We start from the raw sequence: 13,293 nt of genomic DNA, 5'->3' as shown, positions 1-13,293 counted from the left end.
GCACATACTAAAATGATGTTTTTTTAAAAAGATGAAAACTATAACTAAAGTATTTCTAAGTATTTTTTTTAATCTTGCAGTTTCCTAAATTTGGTAATTCAGTTCTTTTTAACACTACTCACAGTGAATACCAATGTAAAATAACATCTCTAGAGTGAAAGGCAAATTTGTCACTGATCTAACCATAGGGGGAGAGTTCAAAGAACAATTTTGCAGCTAATTCATTGTGATAATCTATAAAACTTGTTTGGTTAGCTATTTAGTAAAATGGACATAATACTCAATTAATCAAACAGAGAACAATATGAATAAGTAAATGATGTCAAATGCCTGGCTGAAAAGTATCATGTATAAAGGTATTTGCATATTAATTATTAGAATTGAGTCTATTATAAGGAGGTAAAGTACATACCGTACAATATAATTATAAGCACACATGTGACATGTATGTCACGCATGTGTGACATAACCCATGCATGTGTGACAATACAATCAATTATATCTAATTGTATTGTATCTTATAAGCATATTATATACCTTATAATATGCTTATAAGGAAGTGTGAAATATATGTCTATACGAGAAAGTCCTATATTGATGAAATCATAGGTCTGATTTAGAAGTTTAAAATTAAAATACAAATGCAAATGAACAGATTTCTATATACATGTATATGTGTGTGTGTGTGTGTGTGTGTGTGTGTGTGAGAGAGAGAGAGAGAGAATTAAGCTTCTGTAGGGACCTGTGATTTCATCAGTGTAGGGAATTCTTGGTGTGGAAACTTCATCTACTAATTCAATGGACTATTATTTATAGTTTTAGGAACTGACTGGGGGCATTTAGAGGTTTGAAGGTAGCTAGGTAGATAGAACGCTGGGTCTGGAGTCTGGAAGACTTGAGTTCAAATCTGGTCTTAGACATATACTAGCTGTGTGACTCTGGGCAAGTCACTAAACCTCTGTTTGCCTTTATCCACTGGAGAAGGAAATGGCAAACCACTGCAGTATGTTTGCCAAGAAAATCCCAGGAAAGGCCACAAAGAATCAGACATGACTGATCAACTGAACAAGCAATCAGAGGTTTAGTGACCTGCCCATGGTCATACAGCTAGTATGTGTTAAAAGAACCTGAACCTAAGTCTTTCTGATTCCAGAGCTGGACCTTAATTCATTAAGCCAAGATGCCTATTATATATATATATATACATACACATACACACACCCATAAATATAATCACACATATTTTAGCATATGATCTATTAAGATAACTTGTATTTCTTTATTTCAAAACCACTTCATACTTTAACTTGATCACAAAAAAATATACCAATGGGAATCTTCTACCCTATCATCTTTCATTACTCTCTGGAGGATAAACCTAAAGGAGGAAAAGTAATGTGGTTAATAAAAAGAGGACAGGGGGCAGAAGGGAATGGGGTGGGGTAGGCCAAATCCCAAGGCCATCTTTTGGATGCCCTATGTGATAAATATTGCAAGTAACCCCTAATTAGAAGAAATTTTGTATTTCTTTGACAACCTTAAGTACATCAAATACAAAGAACAGCTACTTACATTGAGAAGAAGGTAGGAAGATTTGAAGCTGAAAAAAGAGGTTTCTTAAACTGTCGGATGTCCCACAGTTTTAAAGTATCGTCCCCTAGAAAAGAAATAAGGGGGAAAAATGAAAAAGAATGCTGTTGGTTTCATGACTTTAAAAAAATAGTTCATACATATAAAGTATTTTTATTTCTAGGAGACTGTAAAATGGTAGAAAGGAGGCAGGTATCTCTTTATTAAGAAGACTTCCAGATACTACTTTCCCATTTTTAACAGCATCTGTAAGATAAAAAGAAAGTCTCCAACCAGCCCTCTCAAGCCTGATTTCCAAGCAGATGGTATTTCCCCCCAGGGCATTTCTGCAGGACATCCTGCTTTCTTCAAAAGCTCTTAATTGACTAACCATCAGGACTAAAATGCAGTTCAACTCCTCATAGACTCTCTTTCCACAGCAAAGTGTTGGTAAAGCTATCCATTCATTAACATTGATAAGAATGATCCCTGTCAATCCCTCCCCCACTATAAGTGCAACTATAACTTATTGCTCTCCAGTGTACTGTACCTTTTCCTAGGCATCTTAAGAGTAATGAATTTTTTAAAGTATCACATTATTTTATTTCTATCAGGCTACTAATTCCTGACGAGAATGACAGCCGGAACTTACACAAATAATGTCTTTGTTGGGTCGTGTTCCCTAGTGCCCACAGCTGAGACCTTCCTCATCTCCCTCATGTACAACATGGAATTTGCATCAGATGCAAGTGAAGTGAATTGACATTCAATAAAAATCTCCATTCCCTCCCCTCTCCAGTGATCTTTTCTTTGAAGTCCAAAATTTGGCAGGTATGCTGATGTACAACTGGTTGGATCTCCATCTGTTTTTATTGGGTTAGATCCAAAAAAATATTCGCAATGGAATATTAACTTACTGTTTCTATTCTTAACAAAAAGTTCCCAATAAGGCCACAATCTGCAATCTACAGAAAAACATTAATCTGCATTAAAAAGTTCAGCTGGTACTAGAGCCAGTAAAGTGATTTACAACATTCTGAGGGCTACTAATACAAGTGTTTACCTATCAAATCACCAAAATGTCTGTTTTTAGGATGAACAACAGGAAAAAGAGGAAAGGGCATAATTATCATGATAGTTATCATTCTAAGAATTATCATTAAGCATTTACTAATATCAACATGGCACCATACTCGCTTCTCTAGGGTTTCTAAAGACTTGTTTAGATGTAGTCTTTTACCACAAGGAGCTTATAATCTGGTAGAGAAAAGAGATGGATAAGCAAACATATATTCTATATAAAAAATTCAAGATTGTGCAGAATAAAGTGAGAATAGTTTGGGTGAATTAAGATTCAATCATTCAATTTGGATATGGAAGTGTTCTTGGTAGAGGTAGATTTTTGACTTGAGTTCTAGAAGAATGATTAAAGAGATACAGATTGACGATGTATGAGAATCACACTGGATCATAGAACTGGAGCTGAAGAGCCCTCAGCACCTCAGAGATGGCCAGCTGCGGCCCCTCCTCCTCTTACAGATCAGGTCAGCAAAGTGCAGAGTGACTGAAGGGTCTGCTCATTGCGACCCCCCAGTAACTGGCAGGGCCTGGATTCTAGGACCCCAAGTTCATCACTTTTTTAGTCAGTCAATAAGCAGCCATTAAGTGCCCACAACGTGGAGAAGATACAAGGCAAGCTCTGGATACAAACAAAGGCAAATATACATCCCTTGTCCTCAAAAAGAGCTCCCATGAAGGAGACGGAGTACAAATAGCTAAGAATATCCCAGACGCACCTGAGTGAATGGAGAGTAATCTTAGAAGGAGGGCACAGGCTACAAGGAGGGATGGGAAAGATTTCCCTACAATGCAAGGTTTGAGCAGAGGAGGGAGAGAGTATTCCAGGAGGCAGCAGCCCAACTAAGTTTCCTGATCAGCCTCCTCCACAGGGATCTAGAAACTGGACCAGACCAAATCAGGGTCAGGAAAATGAAAAAAGTCACAGTCATGTTTCCCGACCAGATGCAGGGAGACAGAGAGGCCTGCAGACACTGGGGAGAGGGCCTGGCCAGGAGTGTACCAGAAGGACTGAAAAAGGAGCAAGATCAGGCACAGGGGCAGAAAGAGACCCTGGGGGGGAATCTAGCCTAACGTGGGAAGCAGGTGATAAATAACGGGTGATATGTGGCCACTACTCCATCCTACGCCATGGATGCAGGGAGGAGAAAAGTGATTGTACCAGGCTGTATACATGGAGCAAGGAAAAGTTTAGAAGCAAACAGAAGTTGAGGGGCAGAACAGGGACTTGGGTCTAGCTTCCAGCCCAGCATGGGAGCCTGCAGAAGAACAGGCAGAGTAGAAGTCCCTGACCAAAGGTGAGCCTGCAGTTCAGTCACTCTAAATCTGCAGATCCTCCAGGCAGGCTAACAGTGGCCAAGTCCAGCAGCTATCTATGGAAACTCCCATCCAGGGATAAGCCAACAGACCCAAATATAAAGTCAGCAATGTGCAGAACTTAGACCAGAAGGCCAGTGAACAGACTTTACCCCCTGATCATGTCAGCTTGGTGTCACTGAAAGCTTGAAGGGCTCCCAGTCTGAGCTGCAAAAGTAACAGGACATAAAGAGACAGAAGCTCAACCCAGATATTCTCCCCAGAAGGGCACGGAACCTGCACTAACATAAGAGTTCAAAGTCATGAAGGAGGCTGGAAGGATGAACAAAAAAACTAAATCCATCAAAGAGAGCTATTATGGTGAGAGGGAAGCTCAAGACAAATCCAGAAGAGAATGACTCAAAAACATTTACAAGCAAAATCCTCAAAGAAAAATCTAGCTTGGACATGATTTCAATCAGAATTACTGGAAGAATTAAAACAAGTGTTTTTCAGGAAGTTTTAAGCCAAAAAATTATTTTAAAAACTAAATGAGCAGTAGAAGGAAAAATGGGAAAAGAAATAAAAGCTATGAAAAAAAAAAAACTATGAAAAGAGCATCAACAGTCTGGCACAAGAGGTACAAAACCCTGCCCAAGCAACAAAATCCCTGAAAACTAGAATGGACCAAATAGAAGTCGATGACTCCATGAAACAACAAGAAAAACTAAAACAAAGTGAAAATATTGAGGGGACAAAAAGAGAAATTGTAAGAGTTCTCACAGGAAAACAACTGACCTGGGAAGCAGATCAAGGAGAGATAATTTGAGAAGCATTGTGCTACCTTAAAGCCATGAAGAGAAAAGGAGCCTAGACATATTTCAAGAAATCTTAAACAAACAAATAAACCAAAAAAAACCCCAAGTAGATCTCTTAGAATAGAGAGCAAAATAAAAAAATTTAAAATAATCCACCAGACACTTCCTAACAGAAACCCCAAAATGAAACCTTTCGAGAACATTACGGTTAAAATCCAGAGCTCTTAGTTCAAGGAAAAAATACTGTAAGCAGCCAGAAAGAAACAATTAAAATACCAAGGAGTCACAGTTAGGATCACACATAATTTAGCAGCCACTACTATAAAGAAGCTGAGAGTTTAGAATATGATATTCCAGAAAGCAAAGAATATGAGCTTACAACTGATAACTTATCCAGCAAAACTGAGTATAATCCCATAGTGTAAAAAAAAATGGATATTTAGTAAAGAAGACTTTCAAACATTCCTATGAACTGACCACAGGTAAAGAGAAATTTCATTCAAACATAGGACTCAAGAGATGCCTAAAAAAAGTAAACCTGATTGAGCAATCATAAGGGACTAAACAAAATTAAACTGTTTACATTCTTATATGTGTAAGCCCCTTAGAACTCTATCATCAAGTGTCACAGAGGGAATCTAATTAAACAGAGGGCCTGATTTGATAATCTCAGAAGAATGGAAAGGGTAAAGAACAAGAGCTCACTAGGAGAAGGTGGAAGGAGAGAAAAACAGGAGAAAAGTATTTCACACAGATGGGGTACTGCAGCACCAATGCAGTATTTACAGCACCCATGATCATGATAAAGACTGTGACTATAACTATCACATGATGCTGGACTGCAAAATATGCCAAACTCTCCGGATAGAGGATAGAACTAATGCATTTACTTAGATACCAGAAAACAGAATCCCAAAACCAGTAAGCCGATTCCATCATAGTACCAAAGATATTCAGAAGCCATAATAACACTGAGAGCCATGCCATCCTTTAGCCTTCCCACAAACCAATAACAAGATCAGTATTTACTTACAAAATCTCTCTATCTCCTTGCCTAAGCTCCTCTGTCCCCAACTGTCTGCAACTATCTCCCTCTGTCTGGCTAGCTCTGAACCAGCTTTCTATGGGCTGTGTTTCCCTTCAGCAAACTCCTCCCCCCACAGGCTCCATGTGACCACATTCAACCTATCAGGGGGCAGAGATTATCTTTACAGCAGGGAAACTTCCTGTGGGCTCTAGGGGGCAGAGTTTACTTAACAGCAGGGGAGGTCATCAAACTCCTGAGTCTATTAGGGGGCAAGGAAGATCTTCAAATTCCCACTCCCATGACAGGTATATAAGCAGAAGTCCAAATAACAAAAAGGAGGGAATAGCGGGGACTGGGTGTGACACTTGAACTTCATTCTCCAAGAATACACACACACACACACAGTTGCTAAGAAGCAAAACAAACTCTTAAAGAGGGACAAGAAAAAAAAAAGGAGAGTTTTTCGGACATGGTGAATAGCCATGGAAAAGGCACCAGGTTGGGAGATAGACCATTCTATGGGAGGAACAGCAGCTCAGCTGGTGTATCTGGATCATGGGAGCATGTGGAAGCAGTTTAAGAAGACTGGAAAGGGAGGAGGAGCTTTAAATGCCACAGAGAAGATTTAGCATCTGATCCTGCTGGTGATGGAAGCCAGGAGAATGTACTCAGCAGTGGGTGACGCGGTCAAGGCTTTAAGAAGATCACCTTGGCAGCTGAGGGGAGGACGGACTGGAGTCGGGAAGACCAATCAGAAGGCTATTGCAATAGTTAAGCATGAGGTGTTATGGCCCGCAGCAACATCTACAGCTGTGAGTGGAGAGAAGGGGGCATATAAAGTAGATTTTATGAAGGTAAAAATGACTAGATTTGAGAACAGATTAGATGTGTGGAGTGAATCAGATCGTCCTCATCCATTCTATGTGTGGATGAAAACCTGAGTAAGGACTAGACTAGATAACATGAATCAAAGAAGAAAGAAAGAAGGGCAACTTATTTTTTTTTAATTCTGAACTTGAGCACCATAAAAAGAGCATTTCCATCCATACCACAGGAACATAGAAAGCGCATTCCACGTGAAGTTCACATTTCCATTTCACAATTTCTGTTTTCAAAAACAGCAGAGAATAAATTCTACACATTACTCTCCAAACAGTCCTTGCCTGTACTTCCTAATGAAATTCTTATCATTCTCTTCCTTGCATTTTAAAAATGTTTCAATGGCCTGTTTAGGGGCATCACTATTGCTAAATCCTCTTCACTCTGATTCCATCCTCCAAATTAACTGAAAAGAAAAAAAAAACCCTCATAACAAACCAGCATGGTCAAGCCAAACATATTCACACAGTGGCCATGTCCAAAACTGTATGTTCTTGTGTCTATTCCCCCTCTGTCAGGAGGTGGGTAACATAATTTATTATACAGTTTTGATCAGAGTTTCTTCAGTCTTTCAAAGTTGTTTTCCATGATAACATTGTTTTTCTGAATTGTTCTCCTGATTCTGCTCACTTCATTCTGTATTCATTCATACTGCCTACATACCCCCCTTTAATTAAGTTCTCTTTTTTTCTTCCTTCCTCCCCTCTTAGGATCAGAAAGTTTGTTTTGCATGTGACTAATTCTTTATCCACAGGATTATCCTCTCTTTAACATTCCCCTAATCTCCTCTATTTCTATATGACTTGAGCAACTTTCATTTATGGTTTCATTTATGAATATCATTCATTATGGTCTAGGTTTTTATTTTTTATCATGGTTTTCAGGGAATGAAGTGATTCTTAAATCATTTCTCCTTAAACTGTTTTCCAGGTCAGTTTTTTTTTTTAACATGAGATATCTTTCATTTTCTCTTATGTCTTGATTTGTGTTCTAATATTACTTGTTGCTTCAGTCATTGATTCCTGTTTGTTCAATTTTAATTTTTAGGGATTACATTTCTTGGACCATTTTCTGTTATAAACTACTTATTCTCCTAATTATTTTCTCCAGAGCTTTCATTTTATTTATTTATTTTTATTTCCTGCTTCATTTTTTCCCTAGGTATTCATGTAGTTCTTATGGAAAATCAATTTTTCCGCAGAGTCTCACCTTTGTAGCTGTTAGATTTGCAATAATTTTTGACACTGGTTGCTATTTTCTTTGATTTACTCATCTTTTCAGCTTTTGGTAGGTAGGTAGTAAAGACAGGTGATGCAGTGGATAGAATGCCAGGCCTGGAGTCAGGAAGACTCATTTTCCTGAGTCCAAATCTGGTCTCAGACACTTTCTAGCTGTGTGACCCTGGGAAAGTCACTTAACCCTGTTTGCTCAGTTTCTTCATTGTAAAACGAAAAGGAAATGGCAAACCACCCCAGTACCTTTGCCAAGAAAACCCCAAATGGGGTCATGAAGAGCTAGACAAAACAGAAAAAACAACTGAACCAGCTTTTGGGCTAGGTCTCTCTCTCTGGGCTCCCTCGGTTCTTTTGCTGACCTTCACCTGACAGAGTTAGCTGCCAACTGAATCTTAAGGTTCATAGTGTTAGCGCTTCAGGGTCCTCTCAGACACTTAGGGCCTTAGATTCCCTTTCTGAGCACTGCAGTATGAGCACTGGGTTTTTCACACTGCTACTCCCTTCCCTGGGCTGCCAGGGTGTTCTTGATAAGCCTACAGTTTTTTCTGCAGAATGTTTTGCCTGTGCCACTGCCAGACAGAGTCTAACAGGCTACAAATGTCCTGTCTCTGGTCAAGCTGGCATTAACTTTGCTGGCAAGGACTTAATGCTTTTGGGTTTCTAACTGACATTTTATGTAGCAGAATAAGTCACTTTTACTAAAGTTTCTCACTGGATTTCTCGATCGTTATTCAGTCTGGTGAAAAATTAAGGGTTCTACTGAAACAAGTACCCAAGAACTGGGCAGCCTGCCTCCCATTCAGTGGGACAGCCTGACCAGAAGTCCCAAGGACAACATGTTATCATGAAAACAGAGCTGGCTCTCACTTTTCAAAATGTACATTATACTCCCAGTTCTTTGACTATATGACCTTGGGCAATCACTCCACTTTTCTGGATCACAGTTTACTCATCTATAAGACAAGGGACTTGGACTAATTCATCTCTATGATGTCTTTTAGCTTCAAATCTAATGATTCAAGAGTATTAGGAACACAGTGTTGTAGAAGATTGGTAGGAATAAAATCAGTGAGAGATTCAAAGTCCACAGATAATAATCTATACTTTATCTAAAACTCAACTGTTAATCTATGGAAGGTTTCAAGGAGCTTGGTAATGTGATCAATCCCCTCACTCCAGGCTGTTCTAAAGAAAGAGGATGCAGACAGGATGTCTCCAAAGTTTATAGTGGTCAAAGCACAAATGAAGAAGAAGAAGCCTGAAAAAAGCATTAGAAGTAGGGGATAGAGAGACAATGAAATATATGTGGCAGTGATAGATAAAAAAGGATGAAATACTGATCAAAGACTTCAGTAGGTTGAAGGGAGAAAAGCCATGGCCAAAAGCAAAAAAGTAAAAAGCCTCAAATTCCTGGCTTTGCCTTGCTGAATTGCAGGTGGCAGCAAGACATAAAGGCCATAGGGGATTTGGGGTGGGGAGGTAGGTAGGAGAGAGAGACAGAGAAAAGAAATAAGCATTTATATAGCCTCTACTATATGCCAGTTACTTTGCCTAAAGGCTTTGCATTTATTATCTCATTTGATCCTCACAACAACATTGTGTGGGGCAGATGCTAATATTGTCCTCATTTTACAGTTAAGAAAACTGAGGCAGGAAGCTTTGCCCAGGGTTACAAAGCTAGTACATGTCTAAGGCTGGATTTGAAATCAGGTCTTTCTGACTCTAAACCCACTGCTCTATCCACTGTGCTATCTCTAAGCATCTTAAACATAAAGTGAAAGATATGGGTCTAGATTGGAGGAAATAGATTGGGTTAAAACAGTATTTTAGAGTATTATCTCTACTACTAAACATGAGAAGATAATCTTACCAGAATAAATATATAGACCAAATGGTCAGAGTTCTAAAGAATATCCAAAGGAGAGAAACAAAAAAATGAGATGACAAAGAAGACACTAAAAGAGGTTAACAATAATGGAAAGAGCTCTAGGAGATAACTCTCTCTGTCAGGCTATGGAATGACAACTCAAATTTAAGCAAGGCTGCCCTAAAATTTAAAGGGATAAGAATTGAATCTATGGTTTCACTGGTATAGATAACCCCAGCGGTGGAGGTAAGTCAAGTAAAATTTGATCAGATGTGACTTCTTGGAGAGGATGGTTGGGTAATAATGGACTAGAAAGAGAAAGCAGAGTGATTTAACTAATTTCATTTCTATTTCCTCTGCCAAAGAAAAATGACATTAGGCCTGGGAAGCAGAGGGGAAAAAAGATTAATTGGGAATTCATATAACAAATATTGGAAGGACTGTGGAAAAATGAGCACAATGACAAAACGAAAACCAAAAACCAGTCCCTGCTCTTGATAAGCTAACATTCTACTAGGAGAATACAACACGTATATAAGCAATTAAATACAAAGCGATGTCAATAGGGAGCTAATAACTAGAGGAATAAGGAAAAGTCTCATATAGGATAATACCTGAGCTGAATTCTAAATGAAACTACAATTTTTAAGAAGAGCATATAAGGAAAGACAGACACAGGAAACCATTTGTGCGAAGGCAAACAAGAAGGAGATGGAAAGCTGTACACAGGGAATTGCTAGCAAGTCAGTTTGACTGAAATAAAGAGAAGAAGGAGAATAGAATAGAGAGCTCACAAAGGTGAAAAACTGAGATACTACTGGAAAGGAAGTTAGGAGCCATATTGCAAAAGGCTTTAAATGCCCAAGTAAGCATTCCACAATTGATAAATGGTTCAAGAACCATTTTCGAAGGAAAAAAAATCAATCTACTAATAGCTATGTTTTTAACAGTGCTCCAAATCACTAATAGAGAAAAGCAAAAAAGAAACTTTGATTTTCTACCTCACACACATCAGGATGACAAAAAAAAGTGACAAATGTTTGAGGGACTATGAGAAAACAGAAACATTAATATATTGTATGTACAATTGGTGGAGCTATGAATTGGTATAGCCATTCTAGAAAGCAATTTAGAACCATGCCCCAAAAAGTCACTAAACTGCATATTCTTTGACTCACCACTAGTCAGTCAACTAGCATTTAAGTGCCTCCTATGTGCCAGGCATCACTAGTTCTACATTCCAAAGAGATAAAAGAAAAGAATCCATAGGTACAAAAATCTATGTAACGGCTCTTTTTTGTAGTGATAAAGTATAAACTGAAGGGGTGTCCATCAATTGGGGAATGGTTAAACAAATTATGGAATTGGCTCAAGAAACTTTGGAAGACTTGTATGAAATTCTGCAGAATGAAGTGAAGAGAATGAGAACAATTTACACAATAACAACATTACAAAGATAACTAACTCTGGAAGACTAAATATCACTGATCAAAATGCCAGTGGGTCACTGATTGATTATTCTATCCCGCTCTTAACAGAGATAATAGACTCAAGATCCTGAATAAGAGTATAATAAAAATTGTTTTAAATGTTTCCTGGAAAGCAGAGTAGAGCTATGTGGTTGAATAAACTAAGGCTCTCTGGTCAAAGACCAGAGGAAAAAAATGGGAATATACTGCTTCTGCTTAGAAAGTTATAGTTAGTTATTTTCCTTTCTTTTGTGGGTGCACTGGTTGAAGATGATACAATGCTACAGTGTTGCAGAGAATAGATTGCACTGTAGCACATATGGAAAGTATAATTAGAATATTAGCAAATAATCAGTAGAGATACAACTCATCCTTAGAATGAATCCTTGAAGAATTTACAACAGTTATAAATTATTAAAATTGAGATTCAGGCAAATCAAGAGAACGCTAAAAATATTTTTGCTTGATTTTAAAAAAATAACCTACAGAAGCACAGTGATTAGCTATTTTTATGAAAAGTTAAACTAATATAATACTAAATATAAAAAAAACACAGCTAGTTTTAATCTTTTCTAGGAGGTTAACTTTTGATTTTAAAATCCTTATTTTGTATTGAAAGTAGTGCTCTGAACAGCACATACTCGAGAATTTTCTTACACTTACCTCCCCGAGAAGCAAGGACAGTGCCATCATAGGAAAATGTCACACAGGAAGTATCTGTGCCAGGATCGTGGGCCTGTCTGCAGTGGAATTTGGTATGAACCTGTTTGTGAGGGGAAAAAATTAAGGTTTTTAATTCAAATGACATCACTGATGTGGCAGGTATATAACACACAAACAGTTTCATGTATTTTAAATAGTGGAGATGTTTCTCAAAAGTGTTTTATATCACTTTAGTTACTGGAAAATGATACAGATATGCAATAATAGGTAAAATAACTAATAACAGCTGATGTACTTAAAGGTTTGCAAAGTGTTTTATCCATATCAGCTCATCTGGTCCTATAGCAAGACTACAGAAATAATACTACTATTATTTCCATTTTACAGAGAAAAGGCTGAGAGAGGCTAAGTGACCTGCCCAGGGTCACACAGTAAGTATTCAGCTGTTTCTGTTCTGTCATTCAGTCATATTTGACTCTTCCTGACTCCATTTGGGATTGTCTGGTTAGAACTACTGGAGTGGTTTGCCATTTCCTTCTCCAGCTCATTTTACAGATGGGGAAACTGAAGCAACCAAAGTTAACTGTCTTGCCCAGGGTCACACAGCTAATAAGAGTCTGAGACTAGATCTTAACTCAGAAACATGAGTCTTCCTGACTCAGCTAGATGTCCAGTAAGTATTAAGGAGAATTTAAAACTAGATTTTCCTGACTCCAAATCTGACACTGTATCCACTATGCCACACTGGCTTTCTTAAGTTCATTATTCTATACTTGGCTTTCTTCTTTAAAAGAAGACAGTTCAGGAAACTAAGGGTTTGTAGTTGTGAGGGAAATGTCAGAGGTCATGATCTTGGAAGTTAAACAATACTGTGTGATGATAAGCACCAAGATATATGGAAACGCATGTAGGTAGCTTAAGTGGAATGAATACAAAAATTACTGGAGGTGAGGTGCCTTTTTTTTTTTAGTGGGGGTGAAATGGGGCATGGCTATGAATAAGGAAATCAATGAATTTATTTTATAGTAATTTGGTATTCAGAAGGTAAATTTTCTCTAACTACCAGGTTATTCTCAAAAAATTACCAACAAGATGGAGAACTAGATATTTTTCTAATCCTCTCTTAAACAGCAATTATATGCTGAAGATAATGCGACTTCAGTTGTTTTAACAGTCTAAGACACCCAAGACCAAAAAGAAGGTCAAAACAAAACAATAAAACAAACATATGAACTGAAACCTACCCTAAGCACGTGTAGTATCCACTCCCCACCCACCTACAATGATAGCAGCAGTAAGGCTTCACTAACCACTAGCCAAGCTGATCCATAAGCTTGCAACAAAACCCAGACCCATATGCCAGCACCCCCATCTTCTTCCCAGTGCCTTAGAG

The 13,293-nt window shown here is 38.1% G+C and overlaps 1 protein-coding gene across 1 annotated transcript in view; it reads right to left on the bottom strand.

Moving 5' to 3' along the window:
- WDR70 (WD repeat domain 70) overlaps window positions 1-13,293 on the bottom strand; it is a 359,998-nt gene that overhangs the window by 55,184 nt on the left and 291,521 nt on the right. The window contains exons 11-12 of the mRNA XM_069096170.1: window positions 11,901-12,000; window positions 1,573-1,657 (exon numbers count right to left, since the gene is read on the bottom strand). Coding sequence (XP_068952271.1) covers window positions 1,573-1,657; window positions 11,901-12,000 — 185 coding nt within the window. The remainder of the gene's footprint in view (window positions 1-1,572; window positions 1,658-11,900; window positions 12,001-13,293) is intronic.

This window comes from Petaurus breviceps, unplaced genomic scaffold (genome assembly GCF_028583685.1).
Source record: "Petaurus breviceps papuanus isolate PSGF00001 unplaced genomic scaffold, PetGlider_PUasm1.0 229, whole genome shotgun sequence".
Classification (NCBI taxonomy): Eukaryota; Metazoa; Chordata; class Mammalia; order Diprotodontia; family Petauridae; genus Petaurus; species Petaurus breviceps.
This window is presented reverse-complemented; position numbering and strand designations above follow the sequence as displayed.